Source organism: Lytechinus pictus, chromosome 9 (assembly GCF_037042905.1).
Source record: "Lytechinus pictus isolate F3 Inbred chromosome 9, Lp3.0, whole genome shotgun sequence".
In the NCBI taxonomy this organism is placed as follows: Eukaryota; Metazoa; Echinodermata; class Echinoidea; order Temnopleuroida; family Toxopneustidae; genus Lytechinus; species Lytechinus pictus.
The window spans coordinates 322,272-343,666 of record NC_087253.1 but is presented as its reverse complement, the minus strand read 5'-3'; the positions used below and the strand labels follow the sequence as shown (position 1 = coordinate 343,666).

General features: G+C 38.6%; 1 protein-coding gene across 1 annotated transcript in view; it reads left to right on the top strand.

The window, feature by feature from the left end:
* Nucleotides 1–21,395, top strand: part of LOC135155463 (liprin-alpha-1-like) — a 65,594-nt gene that overhangs the window by 30,186 nt on the left and 14,013 nt on the right. The window contains exons 14-16 of the mRNA XM_064104438.1: nt 3,656–3,795; nt 6,971–7,149; nt 11,051–11,138. Of these exons, the coding sequence (XP_063960508.1) occupies nt 3,656–3,795; nt 6,971–7,149; nt 11,051–11,138 (407 nt within the window). The remainder of the gene's footprint in view (nt 1–3,655; nt 3,796–6,970; nt 7,150–11,050; nt 11,139–21,395) is intronic.

Below are 21,395 nucleotides of genomic sequence, written 5' to 3'. Positions count from 1 at the left end.
AAAGTTCCGCTTATTTTTCACAAAACAGTGATATGCACAACTAGGTGAGTCTGTTGATGATGTCCATCACTCTTTCTTTTGTTTTATTGTTTGAATTATACAATATTTCATTTTTTTATAGATTTGACAATAAGGACCAACTTTACTGAACCATATAGTATTAAACAATGCTAATTCCACATGTTCAGGAATTAATCGTTGTATCACTTGACAATGAGGAGAAAATCAGAATATATCATATAATAAAATATAAAAGAAATAGTGAGTGGATGACGTCATAGTCTCCTCATTTGCATACCAGCCAGGATGTGCATATAACTGTTTTGTGAAATTAAGCGAAACTTAAAAATGTCATACCTTTCTTATTTTACATCTGATTTTGATGAAAATTTTCAGTGTTATGCTTGTTGGATTCTCTTTTTATTCAAATCAACTTTTTGTTGGGGTGGACTTGTCCTGTAAACATAACTCAGATGTGTTATATTGAAGTTTGATATCCAGACTCTCCCTCTTTACTCTAAAGATGAAATTCTCTTCATCTTTATTTATGAATGTGAATATGAATGCACTGTCTTTAACATTTTTATTACCTGAACATTTACAATAGTAAATGTTCAGGTATGAAATGTCCTTTAAGAATGATGTATACTGAATGCATGTGTAGTGTACATTTATTCACATTTGAATGAATTAATCCCAGAATGTCTTCTCTGATGCTATACAATCAGATGTACTAACACCAGACTGATCAAAGCAATTATATCATTTCCAGTGAATATATGTACTACTGGACGGTTTGGGACATAAATCTAGCATCACACTCTATCATATTTGGCTTGCATTATGGTGTTTATTATAGGAATTGAGACATAGGCAGACATACATGTACCCAATAAGAAGTCATGTTAGTTCGATAGATTGAAGGCTCGCAATTGGGCTTCTTTGGTTTGATTCTCACATAGTTTACTAATACCCTTTATAAAGACTTCTTACAAGGTCCATCAAAAAGGACCATCAGTCCTCTGTGTTGCTTCCTTCAAAGAATTAGGCAAAGTGCTATGACAAACATGCTCTCTACAAACTTGCTAGTTTGAAGATTATCTGAGAGCAAAGTTGGCTTTGAGAGCAAAGTTGGCTCAGTCGGTAAAGTGTCTGCCTGTCGAACCAAAGATTGTGGGTTCGAGTCCACCCCGGGCGGATGACTGAAGCCAGTGCATTGTGAGTAAACATCTCTCCCCTGTTTCATAGATGCAGGCTATGTTACAGTGGAAAACATTCTGTCCCTCGAATAGGACTTTGAATGGAGGCCTGTGTAGAGGAGAGTCAACACCTTAAGAACCCACTGCACTATTCAATTAAGAGTAGGGGGAAACCCTGGTGCAGTGGTTCACCTGTATTCCCCCAGTCAATTACTTGTTTATCAGGAGGAGAGACCTGCAGGTCACAGTTCTGTGTGCGCGCCCTTCTTGGCTACCCAGATTGGCTGCCTCCTCCAAAAAGTGTCTTTGACAGATATATGGTGCTATACAAATGCTGTGCGTCATCATTCATTGCTAAGGAGTAATTTTGCTTCACTTTGTGCATAATTTTCCTCTCCTAGGCTCATCACAGGTCCAGCTCTTTTGACCCTCAAATCATTCATAACAATCTAGGAATGATAACTAGAAATAGTTTTCTTCAACTTAAACTTGAGAAATAAGCATAGTAATAAGTAAACATAAGAAACATAAAATTAAATAAAATTTGAGCATTTTTGGGTTCCCATAAGATAGCCCAGAGTTAGACCATGGCTGTATCATGCTATGTCTCTGCAGCTCGCAAATCATTTATTTTATACAAGCGGCATCTGCGAGCTAGTACTGTATAAACTTTTATTTTCGCCTACAGAATTTTTCTTGAATTTCAGGGGTCCCAACATTTTCACAGGTTCTTGAATTCACGATCAGAAGATGTATCAAACACTTCCACAGCATTACGGAGAAGCAAACATAGCGCAAAACATGTGCAATAATTATGCTCCACAAAACCCCCATACTGACGTGTTTTATACATAAATAAGTCCCTATAAAAAACAGTTACAAAGTGTGAAGAAAGTGGCTTTAATTTCCCTTTTTTGGTACCTTTAGATCTGAAGATTCATCATTTTACAGTTTGATCTGTAAGTGTAATCTTTGGAAGTTGTGTTTTGTTAGATTCATTTTTTTAAAAGTTGGTTTCAGTGCAAAAATGTTGAATTTTGTGAACAAAATCTTACATTTTCAAAATTTCTGGTCATTTGACTTATGAATATAAATGAGTATGCAAATAGCTGCCAGTGTACAGAGTCAATCAGATGACAATAAAATCAAATTATTTTTTGAAAAATACATTGTAATTTAAAAGTGAGTGAATTCGTATTGATTAAAATATGTTAGGAAATAATTTAGGCTTTGATTTTGTTTGTAGAATTCTAGCTAACTTTATGAATTATTAACTAGTTTTTCAACCTTATTTTTTGTACATATATAGGTGCTTACATGTATCTCAATATTTCACCACACAGGATGTTTGCTATTGGGGACATTGGCACCAAATGCTAAATGTGTCAATATTTTCGCGCATGTTTAAATTTGCGGGCGATCAGCAATTCGCAAACCGCTTATATACATGTAGTAATCCACATGATAAAGTGACTGCAACATTGAAATCTAGTATTCAGTGCTATACTTACCAAAACCATGTTTATTGTTAAGTAATAAATAATATTCTCACCATTATTTTATGGTGCATTGTTGGGTATGGTTGACTATAGATAACACAGCAGTATAGATGTGAGCCTACCATATGAAATGTTTGGTGATTGCCTCATCTTCTTTTTGACTTATCATCTGTATCATCTTTTCCCTGAATGTCAAACATTGATACACCTTAGGCTTGCGTCCAAGAATAGAAACCCACATGTATGGAAAGCTGAATGGGACATATACATGTATTTGGATTAGGAGATGTTCTATCTATTTTCATTTTCACAATGAACAATAAAAACTAGATTGGAATGAAATTTCATGACTCGTGTATTTAAGCATGATGAGACTAGAGTTATATAACTCAAAGCATAGTGATTAGTCTGAGATGATTGATTGTATAAACTCAATCATGATTATCAATTTGACCCTTGTGTTACTGGATCCTGGGAAACAACTTAATGATTTGATGATCAATACAAGTGATATAGCTTGTATGATTATGATGATCAATTCAATTTTAGATAAAAATCAATACTGTTATGGATTGCTAAGCTATTACTTGGTGACGCTGGCATTTTAAAAATGTTATAAATAATTCAGAGACATGATCTTTGTGAGAAGGCATTGAGTGCCATTGAGTGAATGCATTTCTAGTACCTTGGATAGGACTGCAAACATACAGTCCTTAGACAAACAATTTTCAAAGTCAATGGTTGTGACATCCTATAGGGTTGTTTTCAATCTTGAATTCTAGAAAGGGATTCATCCTTAGTTAAAATCAATTGTAGCCAAAATAAAACAATTTCAAAGTTTTGATTGGGATGTAGACTTTGATTACCAGCAGTTACATAAAACTAAACATTATAAACTAAAATGAAAGAAAGCAGAGTAATCTGCTGTAATAACAATAATTTTTTCCTTTATTTCAGCCAATAACAAAGGAGAAGGAAACAGCGGAGGTGAGACCGATCCGATGCGAGCCAAGTCCACCCATGTCACCAAGATCACAACAGCTTGAGAAGATGGCTGCAGCTATAGCCGCTCAAGCTAGTCAAAATGAACAAAGAAGGTAATTTTTAGCTTTCTGATCATACATCAATAATGCAATACACTGTACTATTAGCACTTTCCAAAACCCTTTACCTGTATACCTTCAAACACTGCATTATTGCATTTTATTTAATGAGGCATCTATTAAAGGGGAAGTTTACTCTGGCAATAAATTGGATTTGGTAAAAGCAGATGAATATAATAGTCAAGGTGTGATGAAAATCCAGAATAAGAGAGGTATGGGTTTTAAAAGTTTTTAATATGTGGCATCATATGAGAGCAGCTCGCCCATATATCATGTAATTTATTTTCCATGAATTCTATTTGTTAATGGAACTTGATGAATAAAAATATTTTTCTTAAAGATGGGGGTATGAAATTAAGTATTTGAGTATATATCCAGCTCAAAAATTAAATCACTTTCATTTTTTCAGTTATTGAATATACTGACACTTTTAGATTCCATATACTATGCTTCTCTGGTGAGAATTATTGTTACTATTATTTTTAATATTATTTTATTCAACCTTTCATATACATTGCGAATATAAGTAACAAACAAGTCAATGGGAAGAACAATTACTGTATCATTTTGCATGGTAAAGAAAATAAGACCTGGATGAGAGTTGGAGAGGCTGCCTGGGTATTGGGTATGGAAAAGGTTAAACTCAATATCTATAACCCGCAGGTCTTCCTTCCCAAAACTTCCCAAACTCAATCCAGGTCAGAAAAAGAAAATGAAAATGAAGATATTTAAAAGTAAAAATGATACTGCAAAGATGTAAAGCAATTGTCAAACATGTGAGTTAGTCACTTCAAGCAAATCCCCATAATACCTCCCCAATCACATCATTACCTACATGTATCTACAAGCTAAACAAACATTCAGCAATCATAAATTTAGAAAAATATCCTTATATATACTGATCTAACATAAATAATGAGATCAATTAAACAATAATAATAATAATATATATTATTAATAATAATAGGGTATTTATATTGCGCACATATCCACCTTGTAAGGTGCTCAAGGCGCTCCTATATTACCCGGCTAAGCTAGGCGTTCATAGCGCACACAGCTTTTTAAGGAATTACTTCCTACTGGTACCCATTTACCTCACCTGGGTTGAGTGCAGCACATTGTGGATCAGTTTCTTGCCGAAGGAAATTACGCCATGGCTGGGATTCGAACCCACGACCCTCTGTTTCAAAGTCCGAAGACTAATCCACTGGGCCACAACGCTCCACAATAAGATAGTAAGACCATGCCAGAGTGATCAAATAACGTAAGATTGTTAGAAAAAAATAAGCTAACTTTGAAAAATAATATATAATTATTAGTGCTGTTATTGGTAAGAAAATACTCTGTCGATATGTCTCTAAAAATATCTTACAGATATCGATAACTATCGACAAAAGAATATAATCAATACACATTTTTTATGCATCCACTGGGCCACAACGCTCTATTCAATAAACTGAGCGAAATAAAAGAAAAGTCATGAAAATGCATGAAGTTGTAAATTAGATATGTAATTAAAAAAAAAAGATTCACGATGAAGGAGAGTTAGAACTTTAGAGATGTTTCCTGATATAATATGTGAGGGCATACTTTCTCAGATAAATGAAAATCTTCCTTCTACATGTATGTTGTCCTTGTATAACGTTTTCAAAGATAAAAATGGATAGTTGCTTCTTCTCATTCATTCTACATGTATATGTACAAACACCCTTTCACTGCAATGTATTATCACCAGGTTTGTATGTCTTGATTAGTGCTGGTTAATGCCATGACGTATCACTGGTAATAGCCATATTTAGACTTTCAATCAAGTGATCATGGTCATCACTGCACATTTCTAACATGAAAACGTTCGTATAAATTCTGTTTCATTTTGCTTTGCTTACCTATTGTCTTGACATTCTAATGGCGGTTACTATTAGTAAAGTTCATTCACAGATAAAAGCTATGATATAGTAGACCGGCCAAGATGATTTTTTATTCTTTGGACGGCAAAATTTGTTAATGCTTGCTAATACTTGGCATCCCAGCTAATAGTCTTGCAAAAATACCTAGAAATAGCGTACGGCCGGATGCCAAGCGCACTTTTGCGTGAAAGTGTCATTTTTAGCGTAAAATCTGAAAGAATGTCGAAAATCACGCATTGTGATATTTTGACGGATTATCATCATATTTTTTATTATCTTTGATATGGAATTATTTTTATTTGGAGTTTCAAATTATAAGTCTCATAAATATGCATTTTAAATTTGAATATTACACACAAACATATGGCACAGTGAAACATAAAACCGCGATTTTCTCAAAATAAAAGTTTATGAAAACTATCAATAGTTTGAAGTTTTTTACGCAACTTAAATTCTTCGATTTCAATTCGTTTATCCATCGAATGTATAGTAAATGTCCTAATGCCACAAATATTAAACAAATTTTCAAGTAAGATGGAAGATATCTCATTTTATGTAATCCGAAAGGAGACAATGTGCATTTTACCAGGTGCGCATTTTGAAAGAAAAATTGAAAATACCGTACATTATGTACATAATTACATGTAATATACTAAAGTGAGTTTTTAATTACATGTATAAGTACACACTATAAGCTACATGTAGGCGTTCATTAGGACATTTATTATACATTCGATGGATAAACGCATTTAAATCGAAGAATTCAAGTTGCGTAAAAAAAACTTCAAACTATTGATAGTTTTCACAAACTTTCATTTTGAGGAAATCGCGGTTTTATGTTTCACTGTGCCATATGTTTGTGTGTAATATTCAAATTTAAAATGCATATTTATGAGACTTATAATTTGAAACTCCAAATAAAAATAATTCCATATCAAAGATAATAAAAAATATGATGATAATCCGTCATAATATCACAATGCGTGATTTTCGACATTCTTTCAGATTTTACGCTAAAAATGACACTTTCACGCAAAAGTGCGCTTGGCATCCGGCCGTACGATATTCTTGGGTATTTTTGCCAGAATTTTAGCTGGGATGCCAGGCATCAACAAATTTTGCCGTCAAATCCTTATCTAGAGCACTTTTTGATGTTTGGCCGGTCTACTAATACTAGACATGTCTAATTTCATTCACATCAATTTTTGTGTGTATACATGGATGTTGACTGTTCTCAAGTTATTTCATGTATTGTTCTTTAGCAGAAACTCAATGGAAAGTAACAGCACACCCAGCCCCCATAGCAGTGCTAATAGTTCACAAGACTCGCTTAATAAGAATTTACAGAAGAAACAAGCTTCAGGTATAAAGGGCTCCCTCGGTAGGATTTTTGGAAAGAAAGAGAAGCCTGGGAGAAGAGGGAGAGAACATCCTGATAAAGGTAGGTCAAACTATGACCCAGGTCAAAGGTCAAGGAGACTTATATCCTTCATCAACCATCATTGTCAAATATATCATGACCATACTCTCATCATGGTGGTTTTCATAAATGTAGTTTTCATTATCATTGACATTATCACTGTCATTGTTATCAAAATCGCAATCATCTTCATCATCATCATCATCATGACCATTAACTTGGTGGTTTTCATAAATGTGGTCATCATTATCATCATCATTGACATTATCACTGTCATCGTTATCAAAATTGCAATCATCTTCATCATCATCATCATGACCATTAACATGGTGGTTTTCATAAATGTAGTCATCATTATCATCATCATCATCATTGACATTATCACTGTCATCGTTATCAAAATTGCAATCATCATCTTCATCATCATCATGACCATTAACATGGTGGTTTTCATAAATGTAGTCATCATTATCATCATCATCATCTTTGACATTATCACTGTCATCGTTATCAAAATTGCAATCATCATCTTCATCATCATCATGACCATTAACATGGTGGTTTTCATAAATGTAGTCATCATTATCATCATCATCATCATTGACATTATCACTGTCATCGTTATCAAAATTGCAATCATCATCTTCATCATCATCATGACCATTAACATGGTGGTTTTCATAAATGTAGTCATCATTATCATCATCATCATCATTGACATTATCACTGTCATCGTTATCAAAATTGCAATCATCATCTTCATCATCATCATGACCATTAACATGGTGGTTTTCATAAATGTGGTCATCATTATCATCATCATCATCATTGACATTATCACTGTCATCGTTATCAAAATTGCAATCATCACCATCACCACATTTGTAAAATCCCAAAATTAGAATTATCATGCGATTTTGAGATTCTTTAATTGTTTATGAACAGAAATTATATTGCATGTGGTTTTCCAAAGTATTACTTACTTTACTCTGATAATATGTAACAATGAACTACACAGATCTAGATAGACCAGGTAATGGGAGTTTATATAGCTTTGTAACAAGTCCACAATAAAAAACTCAGAGTCATTGTTTGACAAAATATATCCAGAAGGGTTGTGGTGGCAACATAACCTAAAGGTAACATTTGTTTTTCTCTGAATTTCTCTGGCTAATATAGGGTTGCATGACCTCGCCCTCTATTTCCTTTTCTTTCTCTCTATATAATATACTAGTATTTGTTTTGTTTTGTTGTCACTTCTTGAAAAGCAGAGCACCCCTAAAGTGTGTAAGATTTTATGACAGTCATTTGAATTAGAGCATACATATTTTTCTCTCTGTTTCTTAAACCCACTATCCTATCCTATCTTCTATTAGCTTTGCTTTTATGGAGCTTATACCAAGGTATAATAAGGTTACACCCTTTACTAACACTGTGTCAATCCATGCAAACTATCCCTCAGTGTGTCTTTGTTATCAAATTAAACTGCAGTTCTTTGTTCTAATCCATCAGAACTATTGTGAATAATCTTTTTCAAACCCATTCAAACATTTTTAGAGTTAGCTTTTAATGTAATAGAAATATTAATAAACAGCTTATGTAGCATATGTCCATATCGTTTCAGAACAAAAAAGAAATAAACAATATATTGCTGAGATCACTTTGTTAAATTATAATTTTGAATTAGTGAGAATTAAAAGGTGTAAGAATAAACCTTTTTTTTAACTTTCAATTTTCCTGGGACTCTATTTAATGCTTTTCCTGATACATTAACCCTATCTTAACTGGGCTATTTCCCTGTTTGGTGGGTCAATTTGACCCCCCCCCTCAGATTTCAGCGGTTGATTGCGCAATCGCCGCAAAAATTAGCACCCGTGTAGAGCCGGACGTAAACTAAAGACTGTATAGTAAAATTTTCAAAAAAATAATTGCTTATATTTTTTATTATGCAAATAAGCGTATGAAATTTGCCCTAATTTTGTTTTTTGTGTATGTTTTTGCCTTTAACTCACTTTATATAGCTAGTAGCATGCTAATTTTTGGTGAACATATAAATTTTTACATTTCTCACAAAAATCTGCAAAAAAATTGCCGAAAAATAATCAATTTTCCATTTATCTTATTGTTTTTTTAATTCTTTGTTTTTCATTGATTTTTTCAATGAACTTTGCCAGGGACCCTTTTGCGATCATAAATAACATGAAATAAATCCATTTTAGCCAACAAAAGTAAAAATAATCATACATTTATGATTTTGGTTGAAAAACATAATTTGCATTGACTTTGTACATGTAATCATGTTTTTGAGCAATTCTGGGACCGACATGCACTTACAAAATATTGCTTAATTTCGGAATCATGTACCTGGATGTTGCAAATTTGGTCTCAAAAGATGCACAGTACTTGAAAGTAAAAAGTCAGCTAGCGGCGCGGTCAAAAAAATTTGCGCGGCGGCGTAGCCGCAAAATTTGCTGTCCCCAGTTTAATAAGGGTTAATATGGATTTATTCCCAAATTTGTACACAGGATCCATGTGAGTGTATTGTTCAACATTTCTCATCTCAGCATGCTAATAAAAGTGTTTCATAAACTGATAAGATTGTTTCAAAGACAGTTTGATAAAAATGTAAGCTGAGGATTTTCTCCTTTTTACAGGCCCCTGTAATGTGTGTTTGATTAATGTTTACAATAATTTTCAGTCTTGAAAAGTAAAAATGAGAATAGAACTACCAATCAATTTTCCTGGAATTTTATAATCTGGATTACTCTCCTGCCCTTTTCATCTTTAAACTACCAAGTCATAGAATAGTGAACTCTTTGGTATAATTTGAATTAAAAAAACACGTAATATTATTTAACCTTTTCTTCACCTGTGAAGTCTACTTGAAGTACATATACTGTAGCACACCCAGTCATTCTATCTTTAGGTCAGTTACAGTCCTGTATTTGGAACTCTGTTATTAACTACTCTTCTTCATTACAAATCAAAGAGGGCTACTCTGAAAGTCACTGGAGCCATTGTGGCTGTTATGTTTCTGGTTATTTAAGGCTTTTTTTGGGGGGTGGCCATTTTCTCAGGGCCAGATTGTTTGCAGCCACCATTTATTTTTACTTTTTTTTCTGTTTTTGTCAAGAAACATTAATAGAAACTAAGAGTCAAGATAACGAGACATATTTTTTTCAAAAATCACTATGAGATGCATTGCAAATTATTCAATCAAAGTTTTAGGACTAAAGATAGGCACTATATGGACCATATCTACATATGTACACTGTACATGTTGATTATAGAATCATATTACATTCAACGGTTGATTTTTGTTTTGCCACTGCTAGTTATTTACTGCATGCTATTTCATTTATTTCTTTTTCAAATTTTCTGTCATTTGAAAGGATTTGCAGTGATTTGAAGCATATTTCTGAAATGAAATTTCTTGTACAATAGAACAATTTCTTTATGTGAAATGGGGATAGATGTTGATTTAGCTGCAATAAAAGACCTTAAAACATAGTTGAGATTATTATGATGATGATGATGATGATTATAATGAAGATGGTTGTTATGCTGATGATTATGAAAATGGTGATTGTGATGATATTTGTAGTGATAATAGTCAAGTTTTTTATATGATGATAATTATGATAATGTTGATGATGATTGTGATTAGAAGTCCACTGATAGCAGCAGCCAGTCAAAATGCTCTTTAGGAAGTGACAATGATGCACTTTATGTGTAGAACAGAATCCTCTCAGAATTACTTAGAAATGCAACAAAGTGTGCTACATGAATGTAAATTTATCATTTAATGCATTGTTCTCTCAGTCCATATCACAAAACTAAAGAAGGTCAGTAATTGGTGTTAATAGGATATTAAATATGCTGTTGATATAAATCTTATCCTTGGCATTGTTATTTCTTTCAGCCCATTTTCAAGACGATTCATCTTCCCAAGACTCAATGTCAATTGGAGTCGCTGGCCAGAGAGAGCAAGATAGGAGAAAGAAAAAGAAGTAAGTTTTGCAGCCTTTATGACCCCCCCCCCACCAAAAAAAAAAAGAAGAAGAATAATGATGAAAATAGGTAAATAGTAAATAAATAGATAAATAAATGGATCAATAAATAAATGGATGAATAGATAAATAGATAAATAAATAATGGGAGCAGAAATTGCTGCATCATGTTCATTTGTGCATATTAGAGTATATCACCAACAAGCCGGATACCAAATTTATATATTATAGTCAGACTTTGATAAATGGATGTCTGTTTCGAATATGAACATGAGTTAAATAATGGGGAATAGCAGCCACCCTGTTCACATTAGCAAGAAGGGCCTTCAATATTTGACTAGTCTAGTTATCAGTTTGTTTTTTCTCCAAATCTAGGGCCCATTTCATTTTGGCATTTACCATGGTATCTTTGATTCTTATTGGCTGCTGAGCCTTGTTACCATGGTAGTTGCAGCAAAGTTAAACAGTTGTAAGTCCTTTATGAAATGGGCCCAAGATGTGTTTCTTTGTCTAGACACAATTACATACATGTGCATGTAATTGAATCATTAAGAGCAATGGCCCCATGCACACAGTCCCCCGATTTATGCAGATTTCCTGTATAAATTACGCTTATTTACCACATATTAAAAAAAATATCCAATGCTGATGTGCCCTTTTGTGCGCCAAATTGACACCCGTTGCCATGGTTAAGTACGTATTTTTTCTCACCTGCATAGCAGAGTGAGACCATAGGCGCCGCTTTTCTGACGGCGGCAGTGTCAGCATCAAATCTTAACTGAAGGTTAAGTTTTTTAAATGACAGCATAACTTAGAAAGTATATGGACCTAGTTCATGAAACTTGGACATAAGATTAGTCAAGTATTACTGAACATCCTGCCCGAGTTTCAGGTCACATGACTAAGGCCAAAGGTCATTTAGGGTCAATGAAGTTATGGATCTGATTCATAAACCTTGGACAAAAGAGTTATCAAGTATCACTGAACATCCTGTGCAAGTTTTAGGTCACATGACCAAGGTCAAAGGTCATTCAAGGTCAATGAACTTTGGCCATTTTAGGGATATTTGTTGATTAACATTATAACTCTGAAATTGTATTGGTCTTGTTCATAAAACTTGGACATAAGAGTAATCAAGTATCACTGAACATCCTGTGTGCGTTTCAGGTCACATGACCAAGGTCAAAGGTCATTAAGGTCAATGAACTTTGGCCATGTTCGAGGTTATTATTAAATTGCTGTCATAACTTTCAAAGTTTATGGATATAGTTTATGAATTGTGGACATAGGGGTAATCAAGTATCTCTGACAAGTCTTAGGTCACATGATCAAGGTCAAATATCATTTAGGGTCAATGAACGTAGTATTATATCATTATATGAATGTTATTTACTATCAATAACTGGGATATACTCATTTGATTTGCTAGTTCATTACGATTAACTTGCACGCTGAATAAAAAGTACACAATTTTCCTGCGCGCGCGCTGCATCTCCCTATGAACGCACTATCCCAAGATCATCGCGCAATTTGGAGTCCATTTCCTCTTTTACTTTCGCCTGCCGCCGTGATGAGACGTTAGCTAAGTACACTCCCACTTTGCTTTTTTTAAGTGTCCGTTGTTGACATATTTATCTATATATTTACTGCCTATTTTAATCCTTTGCCTCTCTGCGCGGAGCCTTCGTGTTATTTATTCACTTTTTCTTCAAATAAACTGTGTGAGTTCCAAACTGTCAGTTTTGTTTTCTCACTGACGGGTTGCCTCCACTTCCCTTCTCCGCAGCTCCGCGCTCTCCTGCGTGCCGCGGGCATTGATGCGACGCCTCCTTTTTCTTTATAATTCCTTCAATTCTTGACTTGCTCCTTTGCCTCGTCTTGAATTGAATTGATTTTTTTTCCCCTCTCCACAGCTTAGGCTATGCTGGACAGGTAGGAGCATCGTCCTTTGTTTGTTCTCAAACTTGTTTTCAACTTTGTTGTTGTTCTTGTTTTGAGTCGGTTGATTGTTCTCTTTATGTTTCAATCAATCTTCTGTCCTTGATTGATTGATTAATTAATTAATTAATTAATTAATTGATTGATTAATTAACTAATTGGTTAATTATTAATTAATTTTGATAATTATTTTGTATTGAAATTTTTTTTTATAGACTTTTTGTCTTAAAAAATGTTTTCTCTTAAAATTTTTTTGGGAAGCCCCCCTGTTCTTTTATTAGCGTCCTTTGTTTTCGCTAATTAGTTTTCGGCTTTCCAGTTTAAAGGAAGTAAGCTTTTACTTCTTCCTTTCAGATCAGCTCCTATTACTTGTTTATTTTTCGACCTTTGTAAAAAAAAAAAAAAAAAAAAAAAAAAAAAACTTGTTTTTTTTTCTTAGCTGATCTTTAAAACTTAGACGTTTTCTGTTTTTAATTAGCGTCATGTCTCGTGTAATAAAAAAAAAAAAAAAAAAGTTGGTCCTGTTTGTTAATTACCTGAGTTATTAATTTTATTATTAATAATTTCTGAAAGGGATCTTGTTTTGTCACCTTTCTTTCCCACCCACCCCTCCGCCCCCTCTCTGTTTTCGCCCCTCCTTTTGTTCTTTCAGGTTAAGAACTTTCCAGGTAGATGAGCTCTTTCGACTCATCTCTTGATGACTCCAAACCTGCCGCTGGGAAAGAACCAGACATGGTATTTGTCCCTGTGATCAGCGGCGGTGAGTATGAGGGCAAGAGAGTGAGACCCTTTGCGTAGGGCTCTATAAAGGGTGGAACCGTGGTTTGCGTCCACGTGCCCTGGAAAAAGAAGGGTGGAACCGTGGAGTCGCGTCCACGTGCCCAAGAGGGTGGAACTGCGCCCACGTGCCCGAGCGTTTTAGGGTGGAACCGTGGCGCTGCGGCCACGTGCCTGAAAGGTGATAGCCAAGGCTCCCTCGACGGGACCTGAACCTATTTTGGGGAGTGTTGTACTAGTATAGAAAACCTCACTCCTCCAGGGCTGCTTGACCCACCGGCTCTCGGGTCCAACAAGTCCGGGTGAAGAGCGTGGGACTCTTTTCCCGGCACAGACTAGGCTCGATGCTTTGTCAGTCTCCGTCAGGGAGCATTAGCAAAGGGCTACCAGCCCCTAGTTGCTAGAGACACGTGAGCTCGACCCCGTCAATCTCACGATTATCTGATCAGGGTGGAACCGTGGAATCGCGTCCACATGCCCTTAAAGGTGGAACCATGGAATTGCGTTCATGTGCCTGAACGGCTTGATCAGATTTGGGTGACTTTTCTTGGGCGAGATATCACGTCCCCCCTGTCTCTTGTGCCCTCTTCTGCCCCCCGGCGGGGACCGCATAGAAGAGGAAGAAGAAGAAATTCTAGGTCGCTAACCCCGCTTCGCGGGCAGACCTTTCTTTCTGATTCTTGTGCCGATGGCCAGGCGTCGTAACTTCATGTTATAACAGAATGCCCTCGAGCATCACAGCTTTTTATCCTCATGCTCCCCGTCAGCTAAAACCACCGTGTCGAGCACTGGGTAGGTCAAGCAGACATTTGCCATCTCACACCTCGGAGAGTCACCGGCAATTTCATGATTCGCCGGCTTACGCACCTGCAAGGGAAATCCCCGCTAATACGCAGGTGTTATCGACATACGGGCGTCGCCCCCCATTATGTCACCAGACTCCCAGTAATTCTGGGTCAGGCGTCGCAACTCTCATGTTGCTTCACACGCCCACGAGCAGTGCAGGTAATTCCCCCCACGCTTCATGTCAGCTTCAGCCGCCGTGCTAAGCACCGTGCGGTTCAAGCAGTCACCTGCCCTCTCACGCCGGGCTTTTATTGAAACGCTGCTCACCTACACGGTGAACCCCGTTTCTATATAGGTGCTTCCGACGTACGGCTTTCAAGCCCCAACATGTCGGCAAGCTCTCGGTGACCGACGGCTGGACGTTGCATCCTTACAGGTTGCATCAATACGTCCCCGAGCATTATGGGTTCTTACCCTCGTGTTCTCCGTCATTATAGACCGCCGCTACGCGACGGCCGGGCTTATCAGCAGCCTCGCACCAGCCGCCGGCCCTTTCACCTGCACGGGTGATTTCACGATATGTACAGGTGCTGCCGACGTATAGGTCTCACCCAGCAAGTCGGCAAGTCCACGAATGTCGCTGGTTGGACGCTGCAGCCGCTTTGCTGCTTTCTGTCTGTCTTATTGCTGGTGTCGGGCATTGAGCGGATTGAGATTTCTCCCGCCAGCCTGCACTCCGGGGAGCTGTCCGCGAGGTCGCCTGCATGGGTATCCCCCATTAATATGCAGGTACTCCCGATTTCGGAATTCGCCCTCTACGTCAAGCTTCAGAGTTTGACCGGGCATCGCTTACGGCGACGGCTCTTTCAGCGGTAACTCTCCATTCAACCCCTTAGGCCGGCCTGCAGATTGTAGGTAAGAATTTCTTACATACCGCATGCCTTCCTTCTCTCGTGAGAATGTTTGGCTGTTTTTGAGAGGGCAACCTATCACGCCCGCGGACCGTCTGCCCAGGCGACGGGACCGTCAGCTTTTGGCTTGAACCTCACTTTCTATATGAAAGTAAGGGTGCCCGTCTTTACTTTTAACTCCTACTCTTCCTTGTAAGGTTAGAGTCAGGGCTAGTACAGACACCCGTTCTCCAGCGATCGCCGTTGTAGAGAGGGGGACTCCGATATTACTGAATTTTACTTTTGCGAGCCCTGGCCCATGGAAAAGCCGTTTTCTTACTGTTTTCTTCTTCTCTTTCATTTCTACCTTATCTATATTTAATTATTCAATTTCAAATTGTATTTATGATATTACATTGTACAATTTTTGTATGTTTTTATGGCCAAATAAATAATAATAATAATAATAATAATATTAGCACCATTACCGCTCAGCGGTATGACTCACTATCTCGTAGCTCTGCCGAGCTTATGAGCATGAATATCGGAACTGAATGTCACGACGATTAATAGTTTTCCTATACTTAGTAATCGCTATGCCTTCACCACCCAGTGCGTTATGGTTATGATTAACCTGTTTGTCTCGAATTCGCGCGAGCCCTGCCCGAGCTGCCACCATCGGTCGTCCCCCGCCGGCAGCACCCGCACCGAACACCCGGAGGGAATCGGCTATTTATATGCTAGATACCCCTCCTGTTGACATTCACAGCTTGTTCCCCGAGTCTTTCCCGGTCGGGTAAGCATCACCTCAGAGGAAAGAAACAGCCGTATATCTCATTAGATTGTCGGCTGTGTACGTGCGTTAAGGCTTGTTTCAAGCCCCTGGCTTTTTCTGACGGCATTTCTATGCCTACTTCCTGGGCGCACCCACCGTGCCGGGTCGGCGAGTTCACACCAAACTGTCCGCCGCCAGGCCATCGGTCGAGCTCAAACAGTCTATCTGATAGTCTGCCCTCTATGTGGGTAAAGCTTGCGGGCGTCTCCACCGCTTCCTCCTTGTGTGGAGTGGGTTACGGTCGATGCATTTACCGTGCCCGTTTGTTGAGTTGTCTTTTTATTTAGAAGCTGTATCACTTGGCACACTTGAGTCGCCTCGCAGGCTGCTTTCATCCTCCTTCCATGCTATGTTTGTGGCCATGGTCACTGCGCGACCGAGGATGATGTGATCGTGGATAGATGTATGTATGTATGCATGTATGTATATGTATTCGTATGCATGCATATGTATATATATATATATATATATATATATATATACGAGCATGTTGGTTTTCCACGTATTGGCAATAATAAGACATCAGAAATGCTAAACAAATTCACGAGTAATGCAATTTTTGCAATGCCAACAAGTTCTTTTATTCAATTTCAAAATTTTTGGTATACATCTACCTTCTTCAGGGAAGATTCGTGAATTGTGACAAGTTTAAATGACAGTTGTTTTGATTAAAGCGTGTGCGATCTCAGCGGGACTAGGGTAACTGCTGCTAGGTGCGCAAAATGCTGTTATGAATGGATATTGCGCGCTTTTGGGTAAAAGATCATTAATGACGTAAGTTACGTAATAATAAGAGTGATTTAAGTTTCGTAACAATACAAAGATTTCGTAATAATAAGAGTGTCTAGCTGAGACCGCGCACACTGCACATTGCACAGAGAGATCATAATAAACATGATACTTGATAGCTGAATTAAGGAAATTAAAGCAAGACAAAAAAGATATGATTATCTATAGAATGTGAATGTGTTAAGCCAAGACAGATCTTTGTTGAGGCCGCTTTCAAACGTGCGGCTATTAACGATATGTCTCAGCTTAGCCCATTTCCGTTCCTCTGCCGATCTGTATCCTCCGCCGAAGATGCAGACTTTGATATCTTTGACAGAGTGATTGGGGAGGTTGAAGTGGTCGGCCACAGGAAAGTCCTTTTTGTTTTTGGTGATGGAGCTTTTGTGGTTATTGAATCTGCTGCGAAATTTGGTGCTGGTTTCACCAATGTAAGTGACCCCCGGGCATTTGGTACACATTATGCAATACAGGACATTCTGTGCGTCACATGTGTGGTTAGGGGGGTGGACAGTAAGGGACTGAGAAATTTTTACTGTGCCGTCGGTGGTTAAGTGAGTGCTCACTTGGCATCGTGGCTTGCCACATCTTTTGTTGCCTTTTGGGGGCGAAGGCTTGGGCAGTTCGCTGCTTACTAGTAGCTTTCTAAGGCTTGGGGGCTGGCGTTGTAAGTGAAGGGGAGGATCGCCCATAGCGGTTGAGAGTTTAGGGTCTAGGTTGATATTGGCAGACCATTCCCTCTTTTTGGTATTGGCAAACCTCTTGGACTGGGGATGGTATGTAGTAACAAGAGGGATCCTTTCATTATTCCCTTGTTTTGGTTCTGCAGATAGGAGATCCTCTCTTGACTTTTTTCTAACCTGGGTAAGGGCATGGTGGACAAGTCTACGTGGGTAGCCTCGTCTGATGAAAAGTTCACCGAGGTTCGCAGCGTCCGCCTCAAACACTTTGGGGTCTGATGTGATACGTTTGTACCTTAGGTGTTGGCTGTACACAATCGATTTCTTCGTGTGGGATGGATGGAATGAGTTATACTCAAAATAAGAGAAGGAATCGGTTGGTTTGATGTATACACTAGTACTTAACAAATTATCATTCTTAGAAACATTGACATCCAGGAAGTGGATTTTCTCTCTTGAGCTTTCAATGGTAAATTGAATGTTTGGGTTGTGGGCATTGAAAGCATCGTGAAACGATGCCAGATCGTCCTCAGTATGGGGCCAAATCAAAAAGATGTCGTCGATGTATCTGATGTACAATGACGGTTTGAGACTACATTTGGAGTGAAAATCCTCTTCAAGGACAGCCATGTACAAGTTAGCGTACGCTGGTCCATCTTTGTCCCCATTGCTGTACCTTTGCACTGAAGGTAATACTTCTTATTGAACTCAAAGTAGTTGTGTTTCAGAATGAAAACTGTTTGTGACTCTAGTAGTACGCTGGTGCCTGATGACCCCAGGGTGAGTAAATTTTACCTGTTACCCAAGATTCACATATTACCTCAGTTGGTTAAGAATATCTGTGGAAGCGACGAGTCTGATGTAAAAAAAATAGTCGAGAAATGTAGGGAGACTAAGATTATTCCCCCTGGTAGACCCATTGTCTCAAGCGTAGATCCTCTAACAGAGCCTATGTCTAAGTATGTCGACAAAAAACTTCAGGCATTTCTACCTAACATTAAAAGCTATGTGAAAGACACTACAGATTTTTTGAACAAGATCAAGTCTGCTCCCCTCACATCAGACTCCATACTCGTAACCATGGATGTTAAGAGCCTCTATACCAACATCCCCCACGACCAAGGTATAGAAGCCCTTCGTACATTTCCGATATCGGACTGTTCCATGCTTTCGCGACCGCCGCCGGCGGTGCTTGCCCTTGCGATCACCAGAGAAACCAGGCCTTGCGGCTGTTGTTTTCGTAAACAACTGGTTCTCATCGCAGACTGAGGGAAATATTGGTGATTATTTTCCTCAAGTCGCCATACTCCGCTTGTTTCTTCAAGCGAGGACTAAGACACTCTTAGCCAGTTTCCGTCCCTAACCTTGATAGGACAGGGCCGTTGTTACCTCACTCGATTCCGTCGGGAACGTAACTGTTGAGGTATCATGTCTGGCGATGTCTGTTGGTTCAGAGCATCTTCTTGACCGACATCTCTTGATTGTCGTTTACACGTGAGATCATGACAGAGGCATTTTTTCGCCAGCTCACCTCTGGCGTACGCTTGCTGCGGCTAGGGATTGCTCCGCTCAGCGGACATCCATCGCAGCCTAGCCTTATGGGCCCTCACGCCGATGGTAGCTTCAGTCAAGCCACCTCCCGCCGCGGGCGCTGCACCCGGGTGCTTTATTTAGTACGGGAGAGATGGGATCAGGGGTCCTCTCTCGACCGCTCGGTCTATCACACATGTTATGTCGTGATGCGAGCCCCGTTTTTCTCCGACACGCCCAGTTGAGCTGTTTGACCAGACTGTTCTATTCCACATAGACAGCAGGTCTGTGGCAGTTTCCTTATTAACAGGATGGCACTCAGTCGTTTTTCTCGACACATTGACTGCCTTACTAGTGGTTAACTTCAACCTTACTCTCTGCCGTTCCATGTCCTTATCGGACCGCTGGAAACGTCCTGCCACAGCTCTCTATCAGAATTCTGCAGATGTTCTGCCCTCACGCATTTGAGACAGAGATCGACTTCTGGGCGCTTTCCCCCACGCGGGGGCTTCTGAGATATCTCGCATTCCTTACGTTTGCATTGTTGCGGCTTGGCATAATTTTATTAAGCCGGTGACCCGACCGTGGCTTTTATTAGCCCCGCTTTTGCCTTCTCGGATTGATTGATCACTTACTGAACTGTACAAGTTTCAGTCTTCCGATCACGATTCTTGTCGATTTTTTCAACAAAGTCGGATTGTTTATTGATCATCGGCAATTATCATCCCTCCGGTTACGGATGATTAATACCTTCAATCCGAATCTTACAAACTCTTGAGTTTCTTCTCAAACGTTGAGCTTGTATGGTTTAGTCCATCATGGCGCCTGTCGGTCGTTCTTGACGCTTGACTAACTCCCTCTTGGGTCGGTATTCAGGGTATCTTTCGTCTGTCTATCAGTCGAGATCCCTCTTGTATCCGTTTACCTGTAACCATTTACAGTACGTAGCTTTGCATACTTATGCATCGCTCCCGGACATTTGTCGGGATTGGCGTAGATTAGGCGTGACTTCTAACCCTTGTCTTTGTTTGCCATTCTTCAGACAATTCCCAACTCTGTTCAGTTGGTTGTCTTGTCGCGCGCGCCGTTTGCGGCAGCTTCTCGAGACATCATTTCACGCTGGATTGTTGAAACGATCAAGTCAGTTGGTGATGATGTTCTCCTTCTGACACTAGGCCGAGGGCCCATGATACTAAAGTATCGCTTCTTCTTGGGCTCTTTTCGATGGAATCGTCGTAGATGACATCTTGAGAACCGCCTTTTGGCGCTCTCCTAATTCCTTCACTTCCTTGTACTTAAGGACTTTACTTCGCATGAGGTCTTATTTGCCTCCTCTGTCCTTAAGGCAGCGGCCTTCGTGTCTTCATCTCCCTATTTTGTTCACTTTTTTCTTAGTCTAGACATGCCTCCCTTCAGGTTGAATCCGTGTTGGTCTAGCAAATCAAATGAGTATATCCCAGTTATTGATAGTAAATTATGAAAATATTTACCATGATTTTATTATTTACGAAATAACTGGATATACTAATTTGAACCCTCCCATCTACGCCTCGCCTTGCGTGGCAACATGTCTTGCGTGCAGGCTCATGAGAGGAAATGGACGCCAAATTGCACGATGATCTTGGGATAGTGTGTTCATAGGGGGATGCAGCGTGCGCGCAGGAAAATTGTGTACTTTTTATTTGGCGTGCAAGTTAATCGTAATGAACTAGCAAATCAAATGAGTATATCCAGTTATTTCGTAAATAAGAAAATCATGGTATTTTCATAATTTTTTTGTGAATAATTATTTTATAGTAGTTTTCAAAGTCAGTACTGCTGCTATATTGAATCGCGTAATGCAGGTGAGACTGCCAGAGGCGCTCCACTTGTTTGTTCATGAGTCCACTGTTTGAAAAGTGGACTCATTAACTCAAAACAGTGGACTCATGAATAAAATAGCGTTGATAACCACGACAACAGGCGTCAATTTGGCGCACTGTGACAAAAGCGTGCATCATCAGCATTATTAGACATTTATTTATCTATGCGGTAA